The following is a 16,030-nucleotide window of genomic DNA, read 5'->3' on the forward strand; positions in this document are numbered from 1 at the left end:
CCCTGAGGACAATCTGAAGGAGCTGTGAGATAGCAACCCAAACTGTGGGATAGCCTGAGGAAAAAAAAAAGGAAAACAGAGAGAGAGAGAACTTTCCCGTGAAAAGTTCTAACCTAAGGCAGAAACTGGCTGGCTCATGGAATAAAGGATTGAGCAAATACCAAAGGAGAGCTAGCCAGCCGCAGACCAGCCCATCCCCCTGTGGGCAACATCCAGAGCTGGAAGGTGAGAGGCAATCTCAGCCCCAGAGATGGCATCCTCCACCAAACTGTGAGCAGGCTCCTAGTTGCTAACCAAGTCTTCTGGGATCCTGGATGGTGACATCTACCAGGAGGGTCGCAGCCTGAGATCAGCCCCCAGAGGAGACACACAGCACAGCTGAGACGGTGCTCTTGCAGCGCACCCAGGAAACCAAGCAGCTAGGACCAGGGAGGTGATGGGACGCACTGCACACCTGGGACAGTGCGCTCATCAAGCACCTGGTCTCCTGAGCTCCTGGGCCTGGGAAAGGCACAAAACACAGGCCCAACCAGTCTGCGCCTTTGTGGAGCACCCGAGAACCTGAACCTGAGCAGCTTAGACCTGGGAAGTGCACGCCACCCAGGGTCTGCTTTGGACAGTTCCCCTTCAGAGCAACCTGGAGCCTGAGCAGTGTAGACCAGGAAAGCACAGATGCTGTGAGCTGGGGCAAACCCAGAGTGGTCCATACACTGCGCGCACTCCCCACACACACCAGGGATATTTGATTGCAGAGGTCCTCCCTCCCCACAGCACAACTGAACGAGTGAGCCTAAATAAGTGTCCACCTTCACCCCCTTGTGTCAGGGCAGAAATTAGACACTGAAGAGACTTGCAAACAGAGGAAGCCAAAATAAACAAAGAAGAGGGAGCCACTCTGGAAGTGACAGGTGCAACAGATTAAAACCCTGTAGTTAACACTGACTAAGCATTGGAAGGGGCCTATAGACCTTGAGAAGAAGGATAAGCTGGAACAAGGAACTATCTGAAACTGAACTGACCCCACACTGCCCTCAACAGCTCCAGAGAAATTCCTAGATATATTTTTACTATTATCATTTTTTATTTTTTTATTTTTAAGTACTTTATTACTCCTTTAATTTTCATTTTTATAACCCATTTTTATAATCTTGCAAAAAAGGACCCTATTTTTAAAGCAAATTTCACATAAATATTTTTTGTAATTTTTGTGTTTGATTTTGTTTTGTATTTTTAATATTGTATCTTTGAGAGTCTAACCTCTACTCTAGGTTTTTAATCTTTGCTTTTTGATATTTGTTATCAATTTTGTACCTTTAAGAATCTAATCTTCAGTGCCCATTTTTACTTAGGGGTGTGATTACTGGCTTGATTGCTCTCTCACCTTTTGACTTTCCCTTTTCTTCCCCAGGTCACCTTTATCTCCTCCCTCCTCCCCCTTCTCTTCTCTACTTAACTCTGTGAATCCCTCTGGGTGTTCCAGGCTGTGGAGAACATTTAGGGAACTGCTTACTGGCTAGATTGGTCTCTCCCCTTTTGATTTCACCTCTTCTCCTCCTGGTCACCTCTATCTCCCTCCTCCCTCTTCTCTTCTCCATGTAACTCTGTGAACCTCTCAGGGTGTCCCTCACTGTGGAGAATCTTTTCACCATTAACCTAGATGATTTATCACCAGTGCTCTATGGATGAAGTCTTGAGGCTACTGTAAGAATAAGACTGAAAGTCAGAGGCAGGAAGCTTAAATCCAAACTTGGGAACACCAGACAACTCCTGACTCCGGGGAACATCAATCGACAAGAGTTCATGCAAAAGCCTCCATATCTACATTGAAACCAAGCTCCACCCAAGAGCCAATGAGTTCCAGAGCAAGACATACCATGCTAATTCTCCAGCAACACAGGAACATAGCCCTGAGCACTAAAATACAGGCTGCCCAAAGTCACACCAAACCCATAGACACCTCAAAACTCACTAATGGACACTTCACTGCACCCCAGAGAGAAGAGATCCAGCTCCATCCACCAGAACACCAATGCAAGCTTCCCTAACCAGGAAACTTTGACCAGCCACTAGTCCAACAGCATCCACAGGGAGCAACCTCCACAATAAGAAGAACCACAAACTTCCAGCACACAGAAAGGCCACCCCAAACAGAGCAATCTAAACAAAATGAAAAGACAGATAAATACTCAGTAGGTAAAGGAACATGATAAATGCCCACCAAACCAAACAAAAAAGGAGGATATAGGGAGTCTACCTGAAAAAGAATTCAGAATAATGATAGTAAAGATGGTCCAAAATCTTTAAAACAAAATGGGGTTATAGATAAAGAGATTAGAGAAAAGGATTGAGAAGATACAAGAAATGTTTAACAAGGACCTAGAAGAATTAAAAAAGAGTCAATCAATAGTGAATAATGCAATAACTGAGATCAAAAGCACTCTGAAGGGAACCAATAGTAGAATAACTGAGGCAGGCAGAATAGAGGATAAGCAAGGTGGAAGATAGAATGGTGGAAATAAATTAAGCAGAATGGAAAAAGAAAAAAAGAATTAAAAGAAATGAGGACAACCTCAGAGACCTCTGGGACAATGTTAAATGCCCCAACATTCGAATCATAGGAGTCCCAGAAGAAGAAGACAAAAAGAAAGGCCATGAGAAAATACTTGAGGAGATAATAGTTGAAAACTTCCCTAAAATGGGGAAGGAAATAGCCACCTAAGTCCAAGAAACCCCAAGAGTCCCAAACAGGATAAACTCAAGGTGAAATACCCCAAGATACATATTAATCAAATTAACAAAGATCAAACACAAAGAACAAATATTAATAGCAGCAAGGGAGAAACAACATACAACATACAAGGGGATTCCCATAAGGATAACAGCTGATCTATCAATAGAAACTCTTCAGGCCAGAAGGGAATGGCAGGACATACTTCAAGTAATGAAAGAGAATAATCTACAACTCAGATTACTGTACCCAGCAAGGATCTCATTCAGATATGAAGGAGAACTCAAAAGCTTTACAGACAAGCAAAAGCTGAGAGAATTCAGCACCACCAAACCAGCTCTTCAACAAATGCTAAAGGATCTTCTCTAGACAGGAAACACAGAAAGGTTGTATGAACGCAAACCCAAAACAACAAAGCAAATGGCAACGGGAACACACTTATCAATAATTACCTTAAGTGTAAATGGGTTGAATGCCGCAATCAAGAGACAAAGACTGGCTGAATGGATACAAAAGCAAGACCCTTATATATGTTGTCTACAAGAGACCCACCTCAAAACAAGGGACACATACAGACTAAAAGTGAAGGGCTGGAAAAAATAGTTCATGCAAACGGAGACCAAAAGAAAGCAGGAGTGGCAATACTCATATCAGATAAAACAGACTTTGAAATAAAGGTCATGAAAAGAGACAAAGAAGAACACTACATACTGATCAAAGGATCAATCCAAGAAGAAGATATAACAATTATAAATATATATGCGCCCAACACAGGAGCACCACAATATGTAAGGCAAATGCTAACAAGTGTGAAAGGGGAAATTAACAGTAACACAATAATAGTGGGAGACTTTAATACCCCACTCACACCTATGGACAGATCAACTAAACAGATAATTAGCAACGAAATACAAACTTTATATGGTACAATGGACCAGTTAGACCTAATTGATATCTATAGGACCTTTCACCCCCAAAAATGAATTTCACCTTTTTCTCAAGTGCACACGGAAGATTCTCCAGGATAGATCACATCCTGGGCCATAAATCAAGACTTGGTAAATTCAAAAAAAAATTGAAATCATTTCAAGCCTCTTTTCTGACCACAATGTGGTAAGATTAGGTGTCAACTACAGGGAAAAAAACTATTAAAAATACAAATATATGGAAGCTAAACACATGCTTCTGAATAACTAACAAATCACAGAAGAAATCAAGAAAGAAATCAAAATATGCATAGAAAGGAATGAAAATGAAAACACAACAACCCAAAATCTATGGAATTCAGTAAAAGCAGTGCTGAGGGGAAGGTTCATAGCAATACAAGCTTACCTCAAGAAATAAGAGAAAAATCAAATAAATAACTACTTTATACCCAAAGCAACTAGAAAAAGAAGAAGTGAAGAACCCCAGGGTTAGCGGAAACAAAGAAATCATAAAAATTAGGGCAGAAATAAATGAAAAAGAAACAAAGGAGACCATAGCCAAAATCAACAAAGCTAAAAGCTGGTTCTTTGAGAAGGTAAATAAAATAGACAAACCATTAGCCAGATTCATCAAGAAAAAGGGGGAGAAAAATCAAATCAACAAAATTAGAAATGAAAATGGAGAAATCACAAAAGACAACACAGAAATACAAAGGATCATAAGAGACTATGATCAATAACTATATGCCAATAAAATGGACAACTTGGAGGAAATGGAAAAATTCTTAGAAAAGTATAAGCTTTCAAAACTGACCCAGGAAGAAACAGAAAACTCTTACCAGACCCATCACAAGCACAGAAATCAAAACTGTAATCAGAAATCTTCAGCAAACAAAAGCCCAGGACCAGATGGCTTCACATGTGAATTCTACCAAAAATTTAGAGAAGAGCTAACACCTATCCTACTCGAACTCTTCCAGAAAATGGCAGAGGAAGGTAAACTGCCAAACTCGTTCTATGAGGCCACCAACACCTTAATACCAAAACCAGACAAAGATGCCACAAAAAAAGAAAACTACAGGCCAATATCACTGATGAACATGCTTAACAAAAATCCTTAACAAAATTCTAGCAAACAGAATCCAACAACATATTAAAAAGATCATACAACATGAACAAGTGGGTTTCATCCCAGGGTTGCCAGGATTCTTCAATATATGCAAATCAATGTGATACATCACATTAACAAATTGAAAGATAAAAACCATATGATTATCTCAATAGATACAGAGAAAGCCTTTGACATTCAACATCAAATTTCAACATCCATTTATGATAAAAAACCCTCCAGAAACCAGGCACAGAAGGAACATACTTGAACATAATAAAAGCTATATATGATAAACCCACAGAAAACATTATCCTCAATGGTGAAAACTTGAAATCATTTCCCCTAAAGTAAGGAATGAGACAAGGGTGCCCATTCTCACCACTACTCCTCAACATAGTTTTGGAAGTTTTAGACACAGCAATCAGAAAAGAAAAAGAAATAAAAGGAATCCAGATAGGAAAAGAAGAAGTGAAACTCTCACTGTTTGCAGATGACATGATCCTCTACATAGCAAACCCGAAAGACTCCACCAGAAACTTACTAGAGCTAATCAATGAATACAGTAAAGTTGCAGGATATAAAATTAACACACAGAAATCCCTTGCATTCCTATACACTAACAATGAGAAAACAGAAAGAGAAATTAAGGAAACAATACCATTCACCATTGCAACAAAAAGAATAAAATACTTAGGAGTATATCTACCTAAAGAAACAAAAGACCTATACATAGAAAACTATAAAACACTGATGAAAGAAATCAAAGAGGACACAAATAGGTGGAGAAATATACAGTATTCATGGATTGGAAGAATCAATATTGTGAAAATGAGTATATTACCCAAAGCAATCTATAGATTCAGTGCAATCCCTATCAAACTACCAATGGTATTCTTCACAGAACTAGAACAAATAATTTCACAATTTTTATGGAAATACAAAAAAACCTCAAATAGCCAAAGCAATCTTGAGAAAGAAGAATGGAACTGGAGGAATCTACCTGCCTGACTTCACACTATACTACAAAGCCACAGTCATCAAGACAGTACGGTACTGGAACAAAGACAGAAATATAGATCAATGAAACAAAATAGAAAGTCCAGAGATAAATCCACACACCTATGGACACCTTATCTTTGACAAAGGAGGCAAGAAGTATACAATGGAGAAAAGATAATCTCTTTAACAAGTGGTGCTGGGAAAACTGGTCAACCATTTGTAAAAGAATGAAACTAGAACACTTTCTAACACCATACACAAAATAGACTCAGAATGGATTAAAGATCTAAACATAAGGCCAGAAACTATAAAACTCCTGGAGGAGAACATAGGCAAAACACTCTCCGACATAAATCACAGCAAGATCTTCTATGACCCACCTCCCAGAATACTGGAAATAAAAGTAGAAATAAACAAAAGGGACCTAATTAAATTTAAAAGCTTTTGCACAACAAAGGAAACTCTAAGCAAAGTGAAAAGACATCCTTCAGAATGGGAGATAATAATAACAAATGAAGCAACTGACAAAGAATTAATCTCGAAAATATACAAGCAACTCCTCCAGCTCAATTCCAGAAAAATAAATGACCCAATGAAAAAAATGGGCCAAAGAACTCAACAGACATTTCTCCAAAGAAGACATACAGATGGCTAACAAACACATGAAAAGGTGCCCAACATCACTCATTATCAGAGAAATGCAAATCAAAACCACAATGAGGTACCATCTCACGCCAGTCAGAATAGCTGCTATCAAAAAAGTCTACAAACAATAAATGCTGGAGAGGGTGTGGAGAAAAGGGAACCCTCTTAAACTGTTGGTGGGAATGCAAATTAGTCCAGCCACTATGGAGAACAATGTGGAGATTCCTTAAAAAATGGGAAAGAGAATTCCCATATGACCCAGCAATCCCCCTGTTGGGCATACACACTGAGGAAACCAGAATTGAAAGAGACATATGTACCCCAATGTTCATCGGAGCACTGTTTACAATAGCCAGGACCTGGAAGCAACCTAGATGTCCGTAGGCAGGGGAATGGATAAGAAAGCTGTGGTATATATACACAATGGAATATTACTCAGCTATTAAAAAGAATGCATTTGCATAAGTTCTAATGAGGTGGATGAAACTGGAGCCTATTATACAGAGTGAAGTAAGTCAGAAAGAAAAACAGCAATACAGTATATTAACACATACATATGGAATTTAGAAAGATGGTAATGATGACCCTATATGCGAGACAGCAAAAGAGACACAGATGTAAAGAACAGATTTTGGACTCTATGGAAGAAGGCGAGGGTGGGATGATTTGAGAGAATAGTGTTGAAACATGTATATTACCATATATTGAAATAGATCACCAGTCCAGGTTTGATGTATGAGACAGGGCACTCAGGGCCAGTGCACTGAGATTTCCCTGAGGGATGTGATAGGGAGGGAGGTAGGAGGGGGACATATGTACACCCATGGCTGATTCATGTCAATGTATGGCAAAAACTACTACAATATTGTAAAGTAATTAGCCTCCAATTAAATAATTAATTTTTAAAAAGACTAGATTGGAAAAAAAACATAGATGCTAAAACTCTTAAAATATTAGCAAATCAAATTTAAGAGTACATTAAAAGAACATGCACCAAGATCAAGTGAGATTGATCCCTGGGATGCAAGGATGCTTCAAGTCATGCAAATCAATAATTGTGATATACCACATTAACAGAATGAAAGATAAAAATCATATGATCCTATCAATAGATGTAGAAAAAGCATCTGACAACATGCAGTATCCTTTCATGATAGAAACACCCAAATTGGGCAAAGAAAGAACATAGTCCAACATAATAAAGGCCATAGTCAACATCATACTCAACAATCAATGATTGAACACTCTTATTCAAAGATCAGCAATAAATACAGGGTGTCCTTTTCTCACCATTCCTATTCAACATAGTACTTGAAGCCCTATATAGAGCAATCAGGCAAGAAAAAATGGGGGAAAAAAAAGTTTCCAAATTGGAAATAAAGAAGTAAAATGTAACTGCTTATAGATATGATCTTATACACAGAAAACTCCAAAAAACTCCACCAAAAAACTTTTAGAACAAATCAATGAAAGTCTGTAAAATTGTAGGGTACATAACCAAAATATAAAAATCAGCTGCATTTCTATACACTAACAACAAAATACCCCCCCCAAAAAAAACAACCTCATTAACAATAGCATCAAAACTAATAAAACACTTAGGAATAAATTTAAGTATATGAAAGATCTGTACACTTAAAACTACAAGACTGATTAAAAACCTGAAAAAGACACACATGAATGGAAACATATCCCATATTCATGGATCAGAATAATTACTATTGTTAAAATTCCTCACTACCCAAAGTCATCTGTAGATTCAATGCAATCCCTATGTAAATCCAAAAGACAATTTTCATAGATACTGAAAAAAAAATCCCCAAATTTGTCAAAGCCAAATAGGTGTTGTAAGACCCCAAATAGCCAAGGTAATTCTGAGAAAGAAAAACAAAGTTGGAGGTGCCATACTTTCTGATTTCAACTTGTACTACAAAGCTATAGTAATCAAATGGTATGATATTAGTCAAAAATAGACACATAATCCAATGAAACAGAATTGGGAACCCAAAAGTCAATCCCTGCATATCTGTGTAACTAATAATTTACAAATCACAAAGCTGATAAGTGGTTAATATCTGAAATATGCAAAGAACTCATACAATGCAATAATAAGAGAAAATCTGACTTTAAAATGGGCAGAGGAACTGAATAGACATTCCTCCAAGGAAAACATACATTTATACCCCCAACAAAATAATTTTAAGAAGAAGATATGGTATGTATGTGGATGTGTACACATACAGAGTAGAATATTCAATCATGAGGGAAAATACCCTGCCATTTGCAACAACATGAACGGACCTTGAGGGCATTACATAAAGTGAAACAGGTCAGATAGAGAAATACAAATAATGCATGATATCACTTATATGTGGACTCTAAAAACTGATTTATAGACACAGCGAGTAGAATGATAGTTGCCAGGGTCTAGAGGAAGTGGGGGGAATGGGCAGATGTTGGTCAAAGGATACCTTCCACTTATAATATGAATAAGTTCTGGGGATCTAATCACAGCATAGTGATCACAGCAAATAATACTGTACTATAAACCTGAAAGCTGCTGAGAGTAATCTTAAATGTTCTCACCATGAAAAAAGAAATCATAATTATGTAATGTGATGGAAGTGTTAGAAAACATTATGGTGGAAATCATTTTGCAATACATGTGTCAAACTGATGTACACCTTATACATAATGTTGTATGTCATTGACATCTCAAAAAAGTTGGAATAGATAAGTAGATTAAAAGAAAAAAGGAATAAACTTAAATATCTAACTCTTTGGTATTGGCAGACATCCCTTTGGTTTTCACTTCCCTTCATATATTTAGCCTCTAAGGATCTCCCTTCTTGTAAGTGCAATGACAAATCTTAAAAGATTTTTGTTCTATTTTATCCAACATTTATAGGCATTTTGAAGCAAAAGGATTTCACAAATATCTAATCTACCATATGGCCAGAAGCAAAATTCTGCCATTCTATTGAAGTACAAGACTATCTTAAAATTTCATGATGTTTTTTAACTTTTTCACTTCACTTTATCGTTGAGTCCTGATGCTGCTATGAAGCACAATAATGCAGTTATTGTACTACCCTCTTTATAGACAGGAAAACCAAAACTGATGGAAGTTCAGTCATTTCTTATTATTTATCTAGACTAGACATCTACCCTAAAACTAAATTAACAAAGATTCTGAGAATGAAAAGGAACTTGAAGATTACCTTAAATCTCCCAGAAGTAGAGCAATAAGAAACAGTTTGAGGATTATTTACATTCTGGATCATCCACAGCTGACAGTAGAGTGAAGTATGTGACCTTGGGCAAGTCATTGAGGTCTTTGTCTAATCTCAAAACACCCACATCATAGAACTGCTGTGACAATTAAGTGAGTACATTCACATCAAGCACATAGAATAGCACGTTGCAAAAAGTAGAAGGTAGTGCTTACTTTGAATAAACCATGCTTTTGGTTGCGCTGACCAAGCCATAAATTGCTTCCAGGAGGAAGGTTGGTCTCAGGAGGGTCTATCACACGTTCATAAATCCTGTAGAAGCAAAGAACACAGTTACTAATAAAGAGGTTCAAAGCAGAATCCAAAGGTACATACCTATCGTTGGAAGTACTCATGGCATTTGCTGCTGGTACACAGATGGAGGCAATATGGGGTACATTTTAGACAACAGGTAACAGAATCAGAGATCTGTTCCTGACAACACTTGAAAACATTATCTGGGCCCCTCCCAGCTTTCTATCCTGGCTCTTTTTGCAGAGGAAGAAGAAAGAGGGTAACATTTTTGCATGTCTACTCTGAGTAATGAATTTTATATAACCTCTGAGTAAAGTGGTTTTACCCATTTTTCAGGCAAGAATGTTGAGGTTGAGACCATTAAGGAGCCAACCAAGACAGCCAGAAAAAAGTTGGGATGAGAATCTATCTGGCCTGGCTGTGAAGCCCATGCACCCTCCTCTGTGCTCTACAACTCTCTGACAGCTTTATCCAGCTGCTACTTATTTCTACAGTAATCTCCCAGACCCCTCTAAACAACTGAGGAGCAGCTGCCCACAGGATAATGAGCTTCCTCTACAAAATCAAATAAATAAAATCATCATCCAATGAACAAATATTTATTTAGCATTTCTTTATGCTTCAAGCTCCTTATAAGGCAACAGAAGATAGAGCAATAAACCAGACATACAAAGTCCTGTCCTCATAGAGTAAAAGAAAAATAGAATTCTGCATGATAAGAAAAATCTTCGTATGATATATGAAGACACAGAACTAATACAGAGAAAACAACCATCCCGGGATCTTTGCAGACACTGACAAAACCTACTGAACAAGCAAACTGTCTCAGATACTCTGCCCTCCCAAGCTCCATGTTAGTCAATAACAAATCCTGAAATGTGTGCTCTCTTTAGAAACAGTTCCTGCAAACACCAGCTGATCAAAGGCCCCCATCTCACCTCTGGCAAGTACCTTCCAGCACCTGAATACTGAGAAGGGAAAGGAAGAGCTTAACTAAGACTTGAACCTGTCTCCTTAGATGCTCAGAAGAGGCTGAGCGTGGTGAGATTTAGGGACTGCCTCTTGCCAGAGGGTTCTGAATTTCTCCAGCATCTTTCAATAGTAAAGTGCAGAAGAACTAGAGCGACTGTCCAGTTACATCAAGGCCAGTGAATTATTGCAAGGCTGATGCAGTTGTAATCTATCACACTGCATCCTTATGCTTATGTCTTAGCCACATCATCCATTACTCTCCTGCATCCCAAAAATATATACAAGGTTTTCAATTGACAAAGCTCTAAATATATCAGTTCCTTCTCTACTAATTATCTTTCTGTTATAAATGGGAGTTCAAAACATAAGCAAGGTAAATAAGTTTCCCTAAAAAAGATAGTCTGTGTTTTCTCCACAACAATGCATCCTTTCTTTTTCTGTTAGAAGAAACCATTTGAGATGAAGCAATGTGTCAAAACTGCCTTAATACAAGATGCTATATACTTCCTTTAAAAAGTTTTCTTTCCTAATATTAGTGAAAAACTGGAAACAAGCCAAATTTACAACAGAGAAACACATACATTATCAAGTAGATCAGCTTGATAGAATTTACTGCAGTCATTAAGAGTGATAAATATGCAGGTTATGAAATATGGGGAAGTATATACAAAATAATTTTCACCAGAGGAAAGGGGAATGCAAGATTATTTATGTACTATGGAGATAATGATGCAAAAATTATATTCAATGTTGGTGAGTTTCAGAGGAGGCCAGAGAGAAATGAAAATCGCTATATTCAGGTGAAGAGGCAGAGCATAATTTTCCATGAGGTGGTTTCACTAAACAGTTGAAAGTGTTGTCAACCTATTTATCTTAACCTTCATATTAAACATCTGCATCTGTCATAGTGAGAACAGTTTTCCATCCAAATGCCTTCCTTTTGGTTTTCAAAATGCTAGAAGGTAAGCTCAAAAGAGTAAAGGAGGGGGCTTTATCTAATGTTTACTAAGTGCATTAAAGAAGGAAAAATCAGAAAGATCAACTCCCTCTCCTGCTCTCTCTTCCACAAACATGGGCCTTCGAAACCCTTCAAGAAGCAAACATTTGAGGCCACTATCATAAACAGGTGGCAAACCAAGGCACATGAGCCAAAGGTGCAAGCTGACTTCCGTGTCCTACAGTCCTGTCAGGATCCGCTATTCATGCCAAGAGAAGTCTGCACTGCTGTCTTCCTGGAAGTCCCACCTATTCATTTGAATCAAAGAGCTCCAAGCAGCAGGCACAGTCCACAGATTGCATACAGGCCTAGCAAATGGAGAGAGCTTAAAAACAGTATTAAACTGACATAAAAACACACACAGAGAATATCTTCAGTTCAGCTGAGTCTCTCAGTCATGTCTGACTCTTTGCAGCCGCATGGACTGCAGCAAGCCATGCCTTCCTGTCCATCACCAACTCCTGGAGCTTGCTCATACTCATGTCCATCAAGTCAGAGATGCCATAACCATCTCATCCTCTGTCGTCCCCTTCTTCTCCCACCTACAATCTTTCCCAGAATCAGGATCTTTTCTAATGAGTCAGTTCTTCGCATCAGGTGGCCAAAGTATTGGAGCTTCAGTATCAGTACTTCCAATGAATGTTCAGGACTGATTTCCTTTTGGATGGACTTGTTGGATCTCCTTGCAGTCCAAGGGACTCTCAAGAGTCTTCTCCAACACCACAGTTCAAAAGCATCAATTCTTCCACACTCAGCTTTCTTTATAGTCTAACTCTCACATCCATCCATGACTACTGGAAAAACCGTAGCATTAACTAGATGAACCATTGTCAGCAAAGTAATGTCTCTGATTTTTAATATGCTGTCTCGGTTGGTCATAACTCTTCTTCCAAGGAGCAAGTATCTTTTAATTTCATGACTGCAGTCATCATTTGCAGTGATTTTGGAGTCCAAGAAAATAAAATCTGTTACTTTTTCCATTGTTTCCCCATCTATTTGCCATGAAGTGATGGGACTGGATGCCATGATCTTAGTTTTTTGAATGCTGAGTTTTAAGCCAACTTTTTCACTCTCCTCTTTTACTTTCGTTAAGAGGCTCTTCAGTTCCTCTTCACTTTCTGCCATAAGGGTGGTGTCATCTGCATATCTGAGGTTATTGATATTTCTCCCAGCAGTCTTGATTCCAGCTTGTGCTTCATCCAGCCTGGCATTTTGCATGATATACTCTGCATAGAAGTTAAATAAGCAGGGTGACAACATACAGCCTTGACGGACTTTTTTTCCCCAATTTGGAACCTGTCTGTTGTCCCATGTTCCATTCTAACTGTTGCTTCTTGATCTATCTAATCATGAGGAAATATGAGACAAACCCAATCTGAGGGGTATTCCACAAAATAACTGCCTACGCTCTTTCTAATGTCAAAATTATGAAAAGCAAAGAAAGGCTGAGGAGCAGTGGCCAACTACAAGCAACCAAAGGAATGTAAAAACTAAATGTGAGATGGGATCCTGGACTGCCTCTTAGAGCAGGAAAACGAAAATCCATAAAGGAGTCAGTAAAAAAATCAGTGAAATTTGAATCAGAATGGTAGATCACAAAATAGTATTGTATTGGTGTTCAATTTCTTGATTTTAAGAATTAGGTGGTATATATTTCTGTGACTTGTTCTTAGGAAATACACACTGCAGCATTTAGGGGTAAAATGTCAAGATGTGTGCAATTTACTCTCAGAGTTCAAATTAACAATGTAAATACACACAATATAAGTACATACATAAGTAGACACATCTCTTTGCTTTGAGAGAGAGCAGAATTTGAGCAGGGGTTATGATTGTTTTCTTGTATCATTCTCAAAACTTCTCTGCAGGATTAAAATTATATTAAAGTAAAAAAGTTTTAAAAATAGAGTAAAAAAGCTAAAAAGGTCTACAACACATATAAATTAAAAATAAAAACAGGCAAAACTATTTTATCTATGAGCCAAGGATATACACAAACTTTAAGTGTCACGTAAGGTATATGACACGGTTTTCCTAAAGGAATGGTAATGGTTAGAGAGGAGGGAATGAAAGGCAGGGAAGGAGGGATAAAGGAAGGATTTACAGATTAATGCTAAGAATATCTCATAAACAAAGAAACAGGACTATCACATTCCTATCCTCACCTTTGTACAGGGGGAGTTTTTCAACAAACATACCAAACGCAATCAGAATCTTGGCCAAAGGGCTGCTGATCCCTGAGGTGGACTGACTCATACAGATAGGCCAGTAGGGCACAATGATCTGTCACTGAAATCTAGTATTGCCCAAGTAACTGAAATGAAAAAGCCAAAGCTAATATATGAGCTCCTTGGTTTCCAGTTTGCTCAGGAAATCGAATTCTATATTCTGATATCCTAGTATTATGGTTAATGAGGTTTCCTTCTCATCAGCAAATATCTCACTGTCTATCATGTGTGGGACACTGCTGGCTATGGGAAAACACAGACAAAATCGACAAGGCCAAGTTCCTGCCCTGAGGTCAAATGCGTGAGCCAGACAACATGCCCTCACACACCTTACAATTCAGAGCAATAAGTGCAGTGATTTGTGGAAGCAGAAAAGAAAGAAAACAGAAGACTTACAGCTGAGTCGTGAATGAAGCATAAAGTAGAGCGGACACACGGACATAACAACCAGCACTTGCACAGAACAGTGTGTAAGCCAAGCATTTTTACTGAGAATTTCACATATATTAACTTAATCCTCACAATACCACCATCAGACAGCTGTTCTTCACTCACCAAGGTTAATTAATTTGTCCACGGTTAGACAGCTGATGCATGGCAGAGCTGGAATTTGAACCCAGACCCCCAAATCTGAACTTCTCACTCAAATAAATTAAAATTCCTAACTTGACTTACTCATCTGGAAGGGAAGGCAAAACAAGCTCATGTGCCAAAGCACATGGTCAGGACTGATCAGCTCTCCCAGAACCCTGGTACATTGCTGTGTGGCCACAAGGATCCCAGCCTCCTACACGTCTGGATGTGGCCATGTAATATGAATGGAAGCAATCTGCATCCCCCCCCTAAAAAAAAAACCTCCCTCAAGCATCTTTCACTTTTTCTCTTTCAGCTGATAAGAGAGGACTCTGGGGCTATGAGGTGGGCAGAGCCACAAGGCGGCAGGGCCTGGATCCCTAAATGATGACGTGGGAGGCTGCCTCCCAGCCAGACACACCCAACTGAGAGAGACAGCGCTTGCAGTAGCTGTGGCTAGTATTATTTACCCTAGCAAACATACCCTAATGAAAAAGAGAAAGGTGACTGTTATATTTTCATGCCCTCAATGCCAAGAGGTATCAGAGATCCTGCAGTAGAGACACAAGAATTTGGTACAAAACAGATTTGGGTTCACATTCCAGTTGGGCATTCTGCTAGCTATATGACCTTGAATTATTTAATTTCTTTGTACTTCAGCTTCCTCATTTAAAAAAATGAGATTTTACTACTGACTGTATGGGCTGCAGAGAGGCTTAAATGAAATACCTTGAATGCCACTGGTACACAGTAGGTGCTGCCAGTCTGTAAAATTCATGGGTGTCTAAAGGATGCAGAGTACACAGGACACATGATGCATCCCACTGGCTACACCTCCCTTCAAATGAATCCACTGAGATGGGATTATCAGTATTTTAGGTACAAGGCTTGTGCTTTGAGACACAGTATAAGTAAATAACGTTACTGTCAAATGGAGGCTATTTAAGGGTGTACAATTTCAATGTTACAATGTAAGAATTTAGTGTATATTTTGTCATAAGTTCCTACACTTTGAAATTTTTAAGTCCTAAATTTCTTTTCACCTTTTACAAATTTAAAAGCTAGAATAAGAGACTTTTTAACAGGGCAAAAACAAAAGAAATTAACAGCATTAGCTTCTGTTGTTGTTTAACCCAATTAGGATGCACACTGACAACCTACTCAGATACTAAACTTTGTTTTTGTTTTTTTTTTTTCTTCCATTTATTTTTATTTGTTGGACGCTAATTACTTTACAACATTGCAGTGGTTTTTGTCATACATTGACATGAATTAGCCATGGATTTACATGTATTCCCCATCCCGGTCCCCCCTCCCACCTCCC

At 38.4% G+C, this 16,030-nt stretch overlaps 1 protein-coding gene across 2 annotated transcripts in view; it reads right to left on the reverse strand.

The window, feature by feature from the left end:
- Nucleotides 1–16,030, reverse strand: part of NELL1 (neural EGFL like 1) — a 1,003,663-nt gene that overhangs the window by 787,225 nt on the left and 200,408 nt on the right. For both annotated transcript variants that reach the window (XM_070457287.1, XM_070457286.1), the window contains exon 5: nt 9,858–9,954. In XM_070457287.1, the coding sequence (XP_070313388.1) occupies nt 9,858–9,954 (97 nt within the window). The remainder of the gene's footprint in view (nt 1–9,857; nt 9,955–16,030) is intronic.

Source organism: Odocoileus virginianus, chromosome 28 (assembly GCF_023699985.2).
Source record: "Odocoileus virginianus isolate 20LAN1187 ecotype Illinois chromosome 28, Ovbor_1.2, whole genome shotgun sequence".
NCBI classification, from domain to species: Eukaryota; Metazoa; Chordata; class Mammalia; order Artiodactyla; family Cervidae; genus Odocoileus; species Odocoileus virginianus.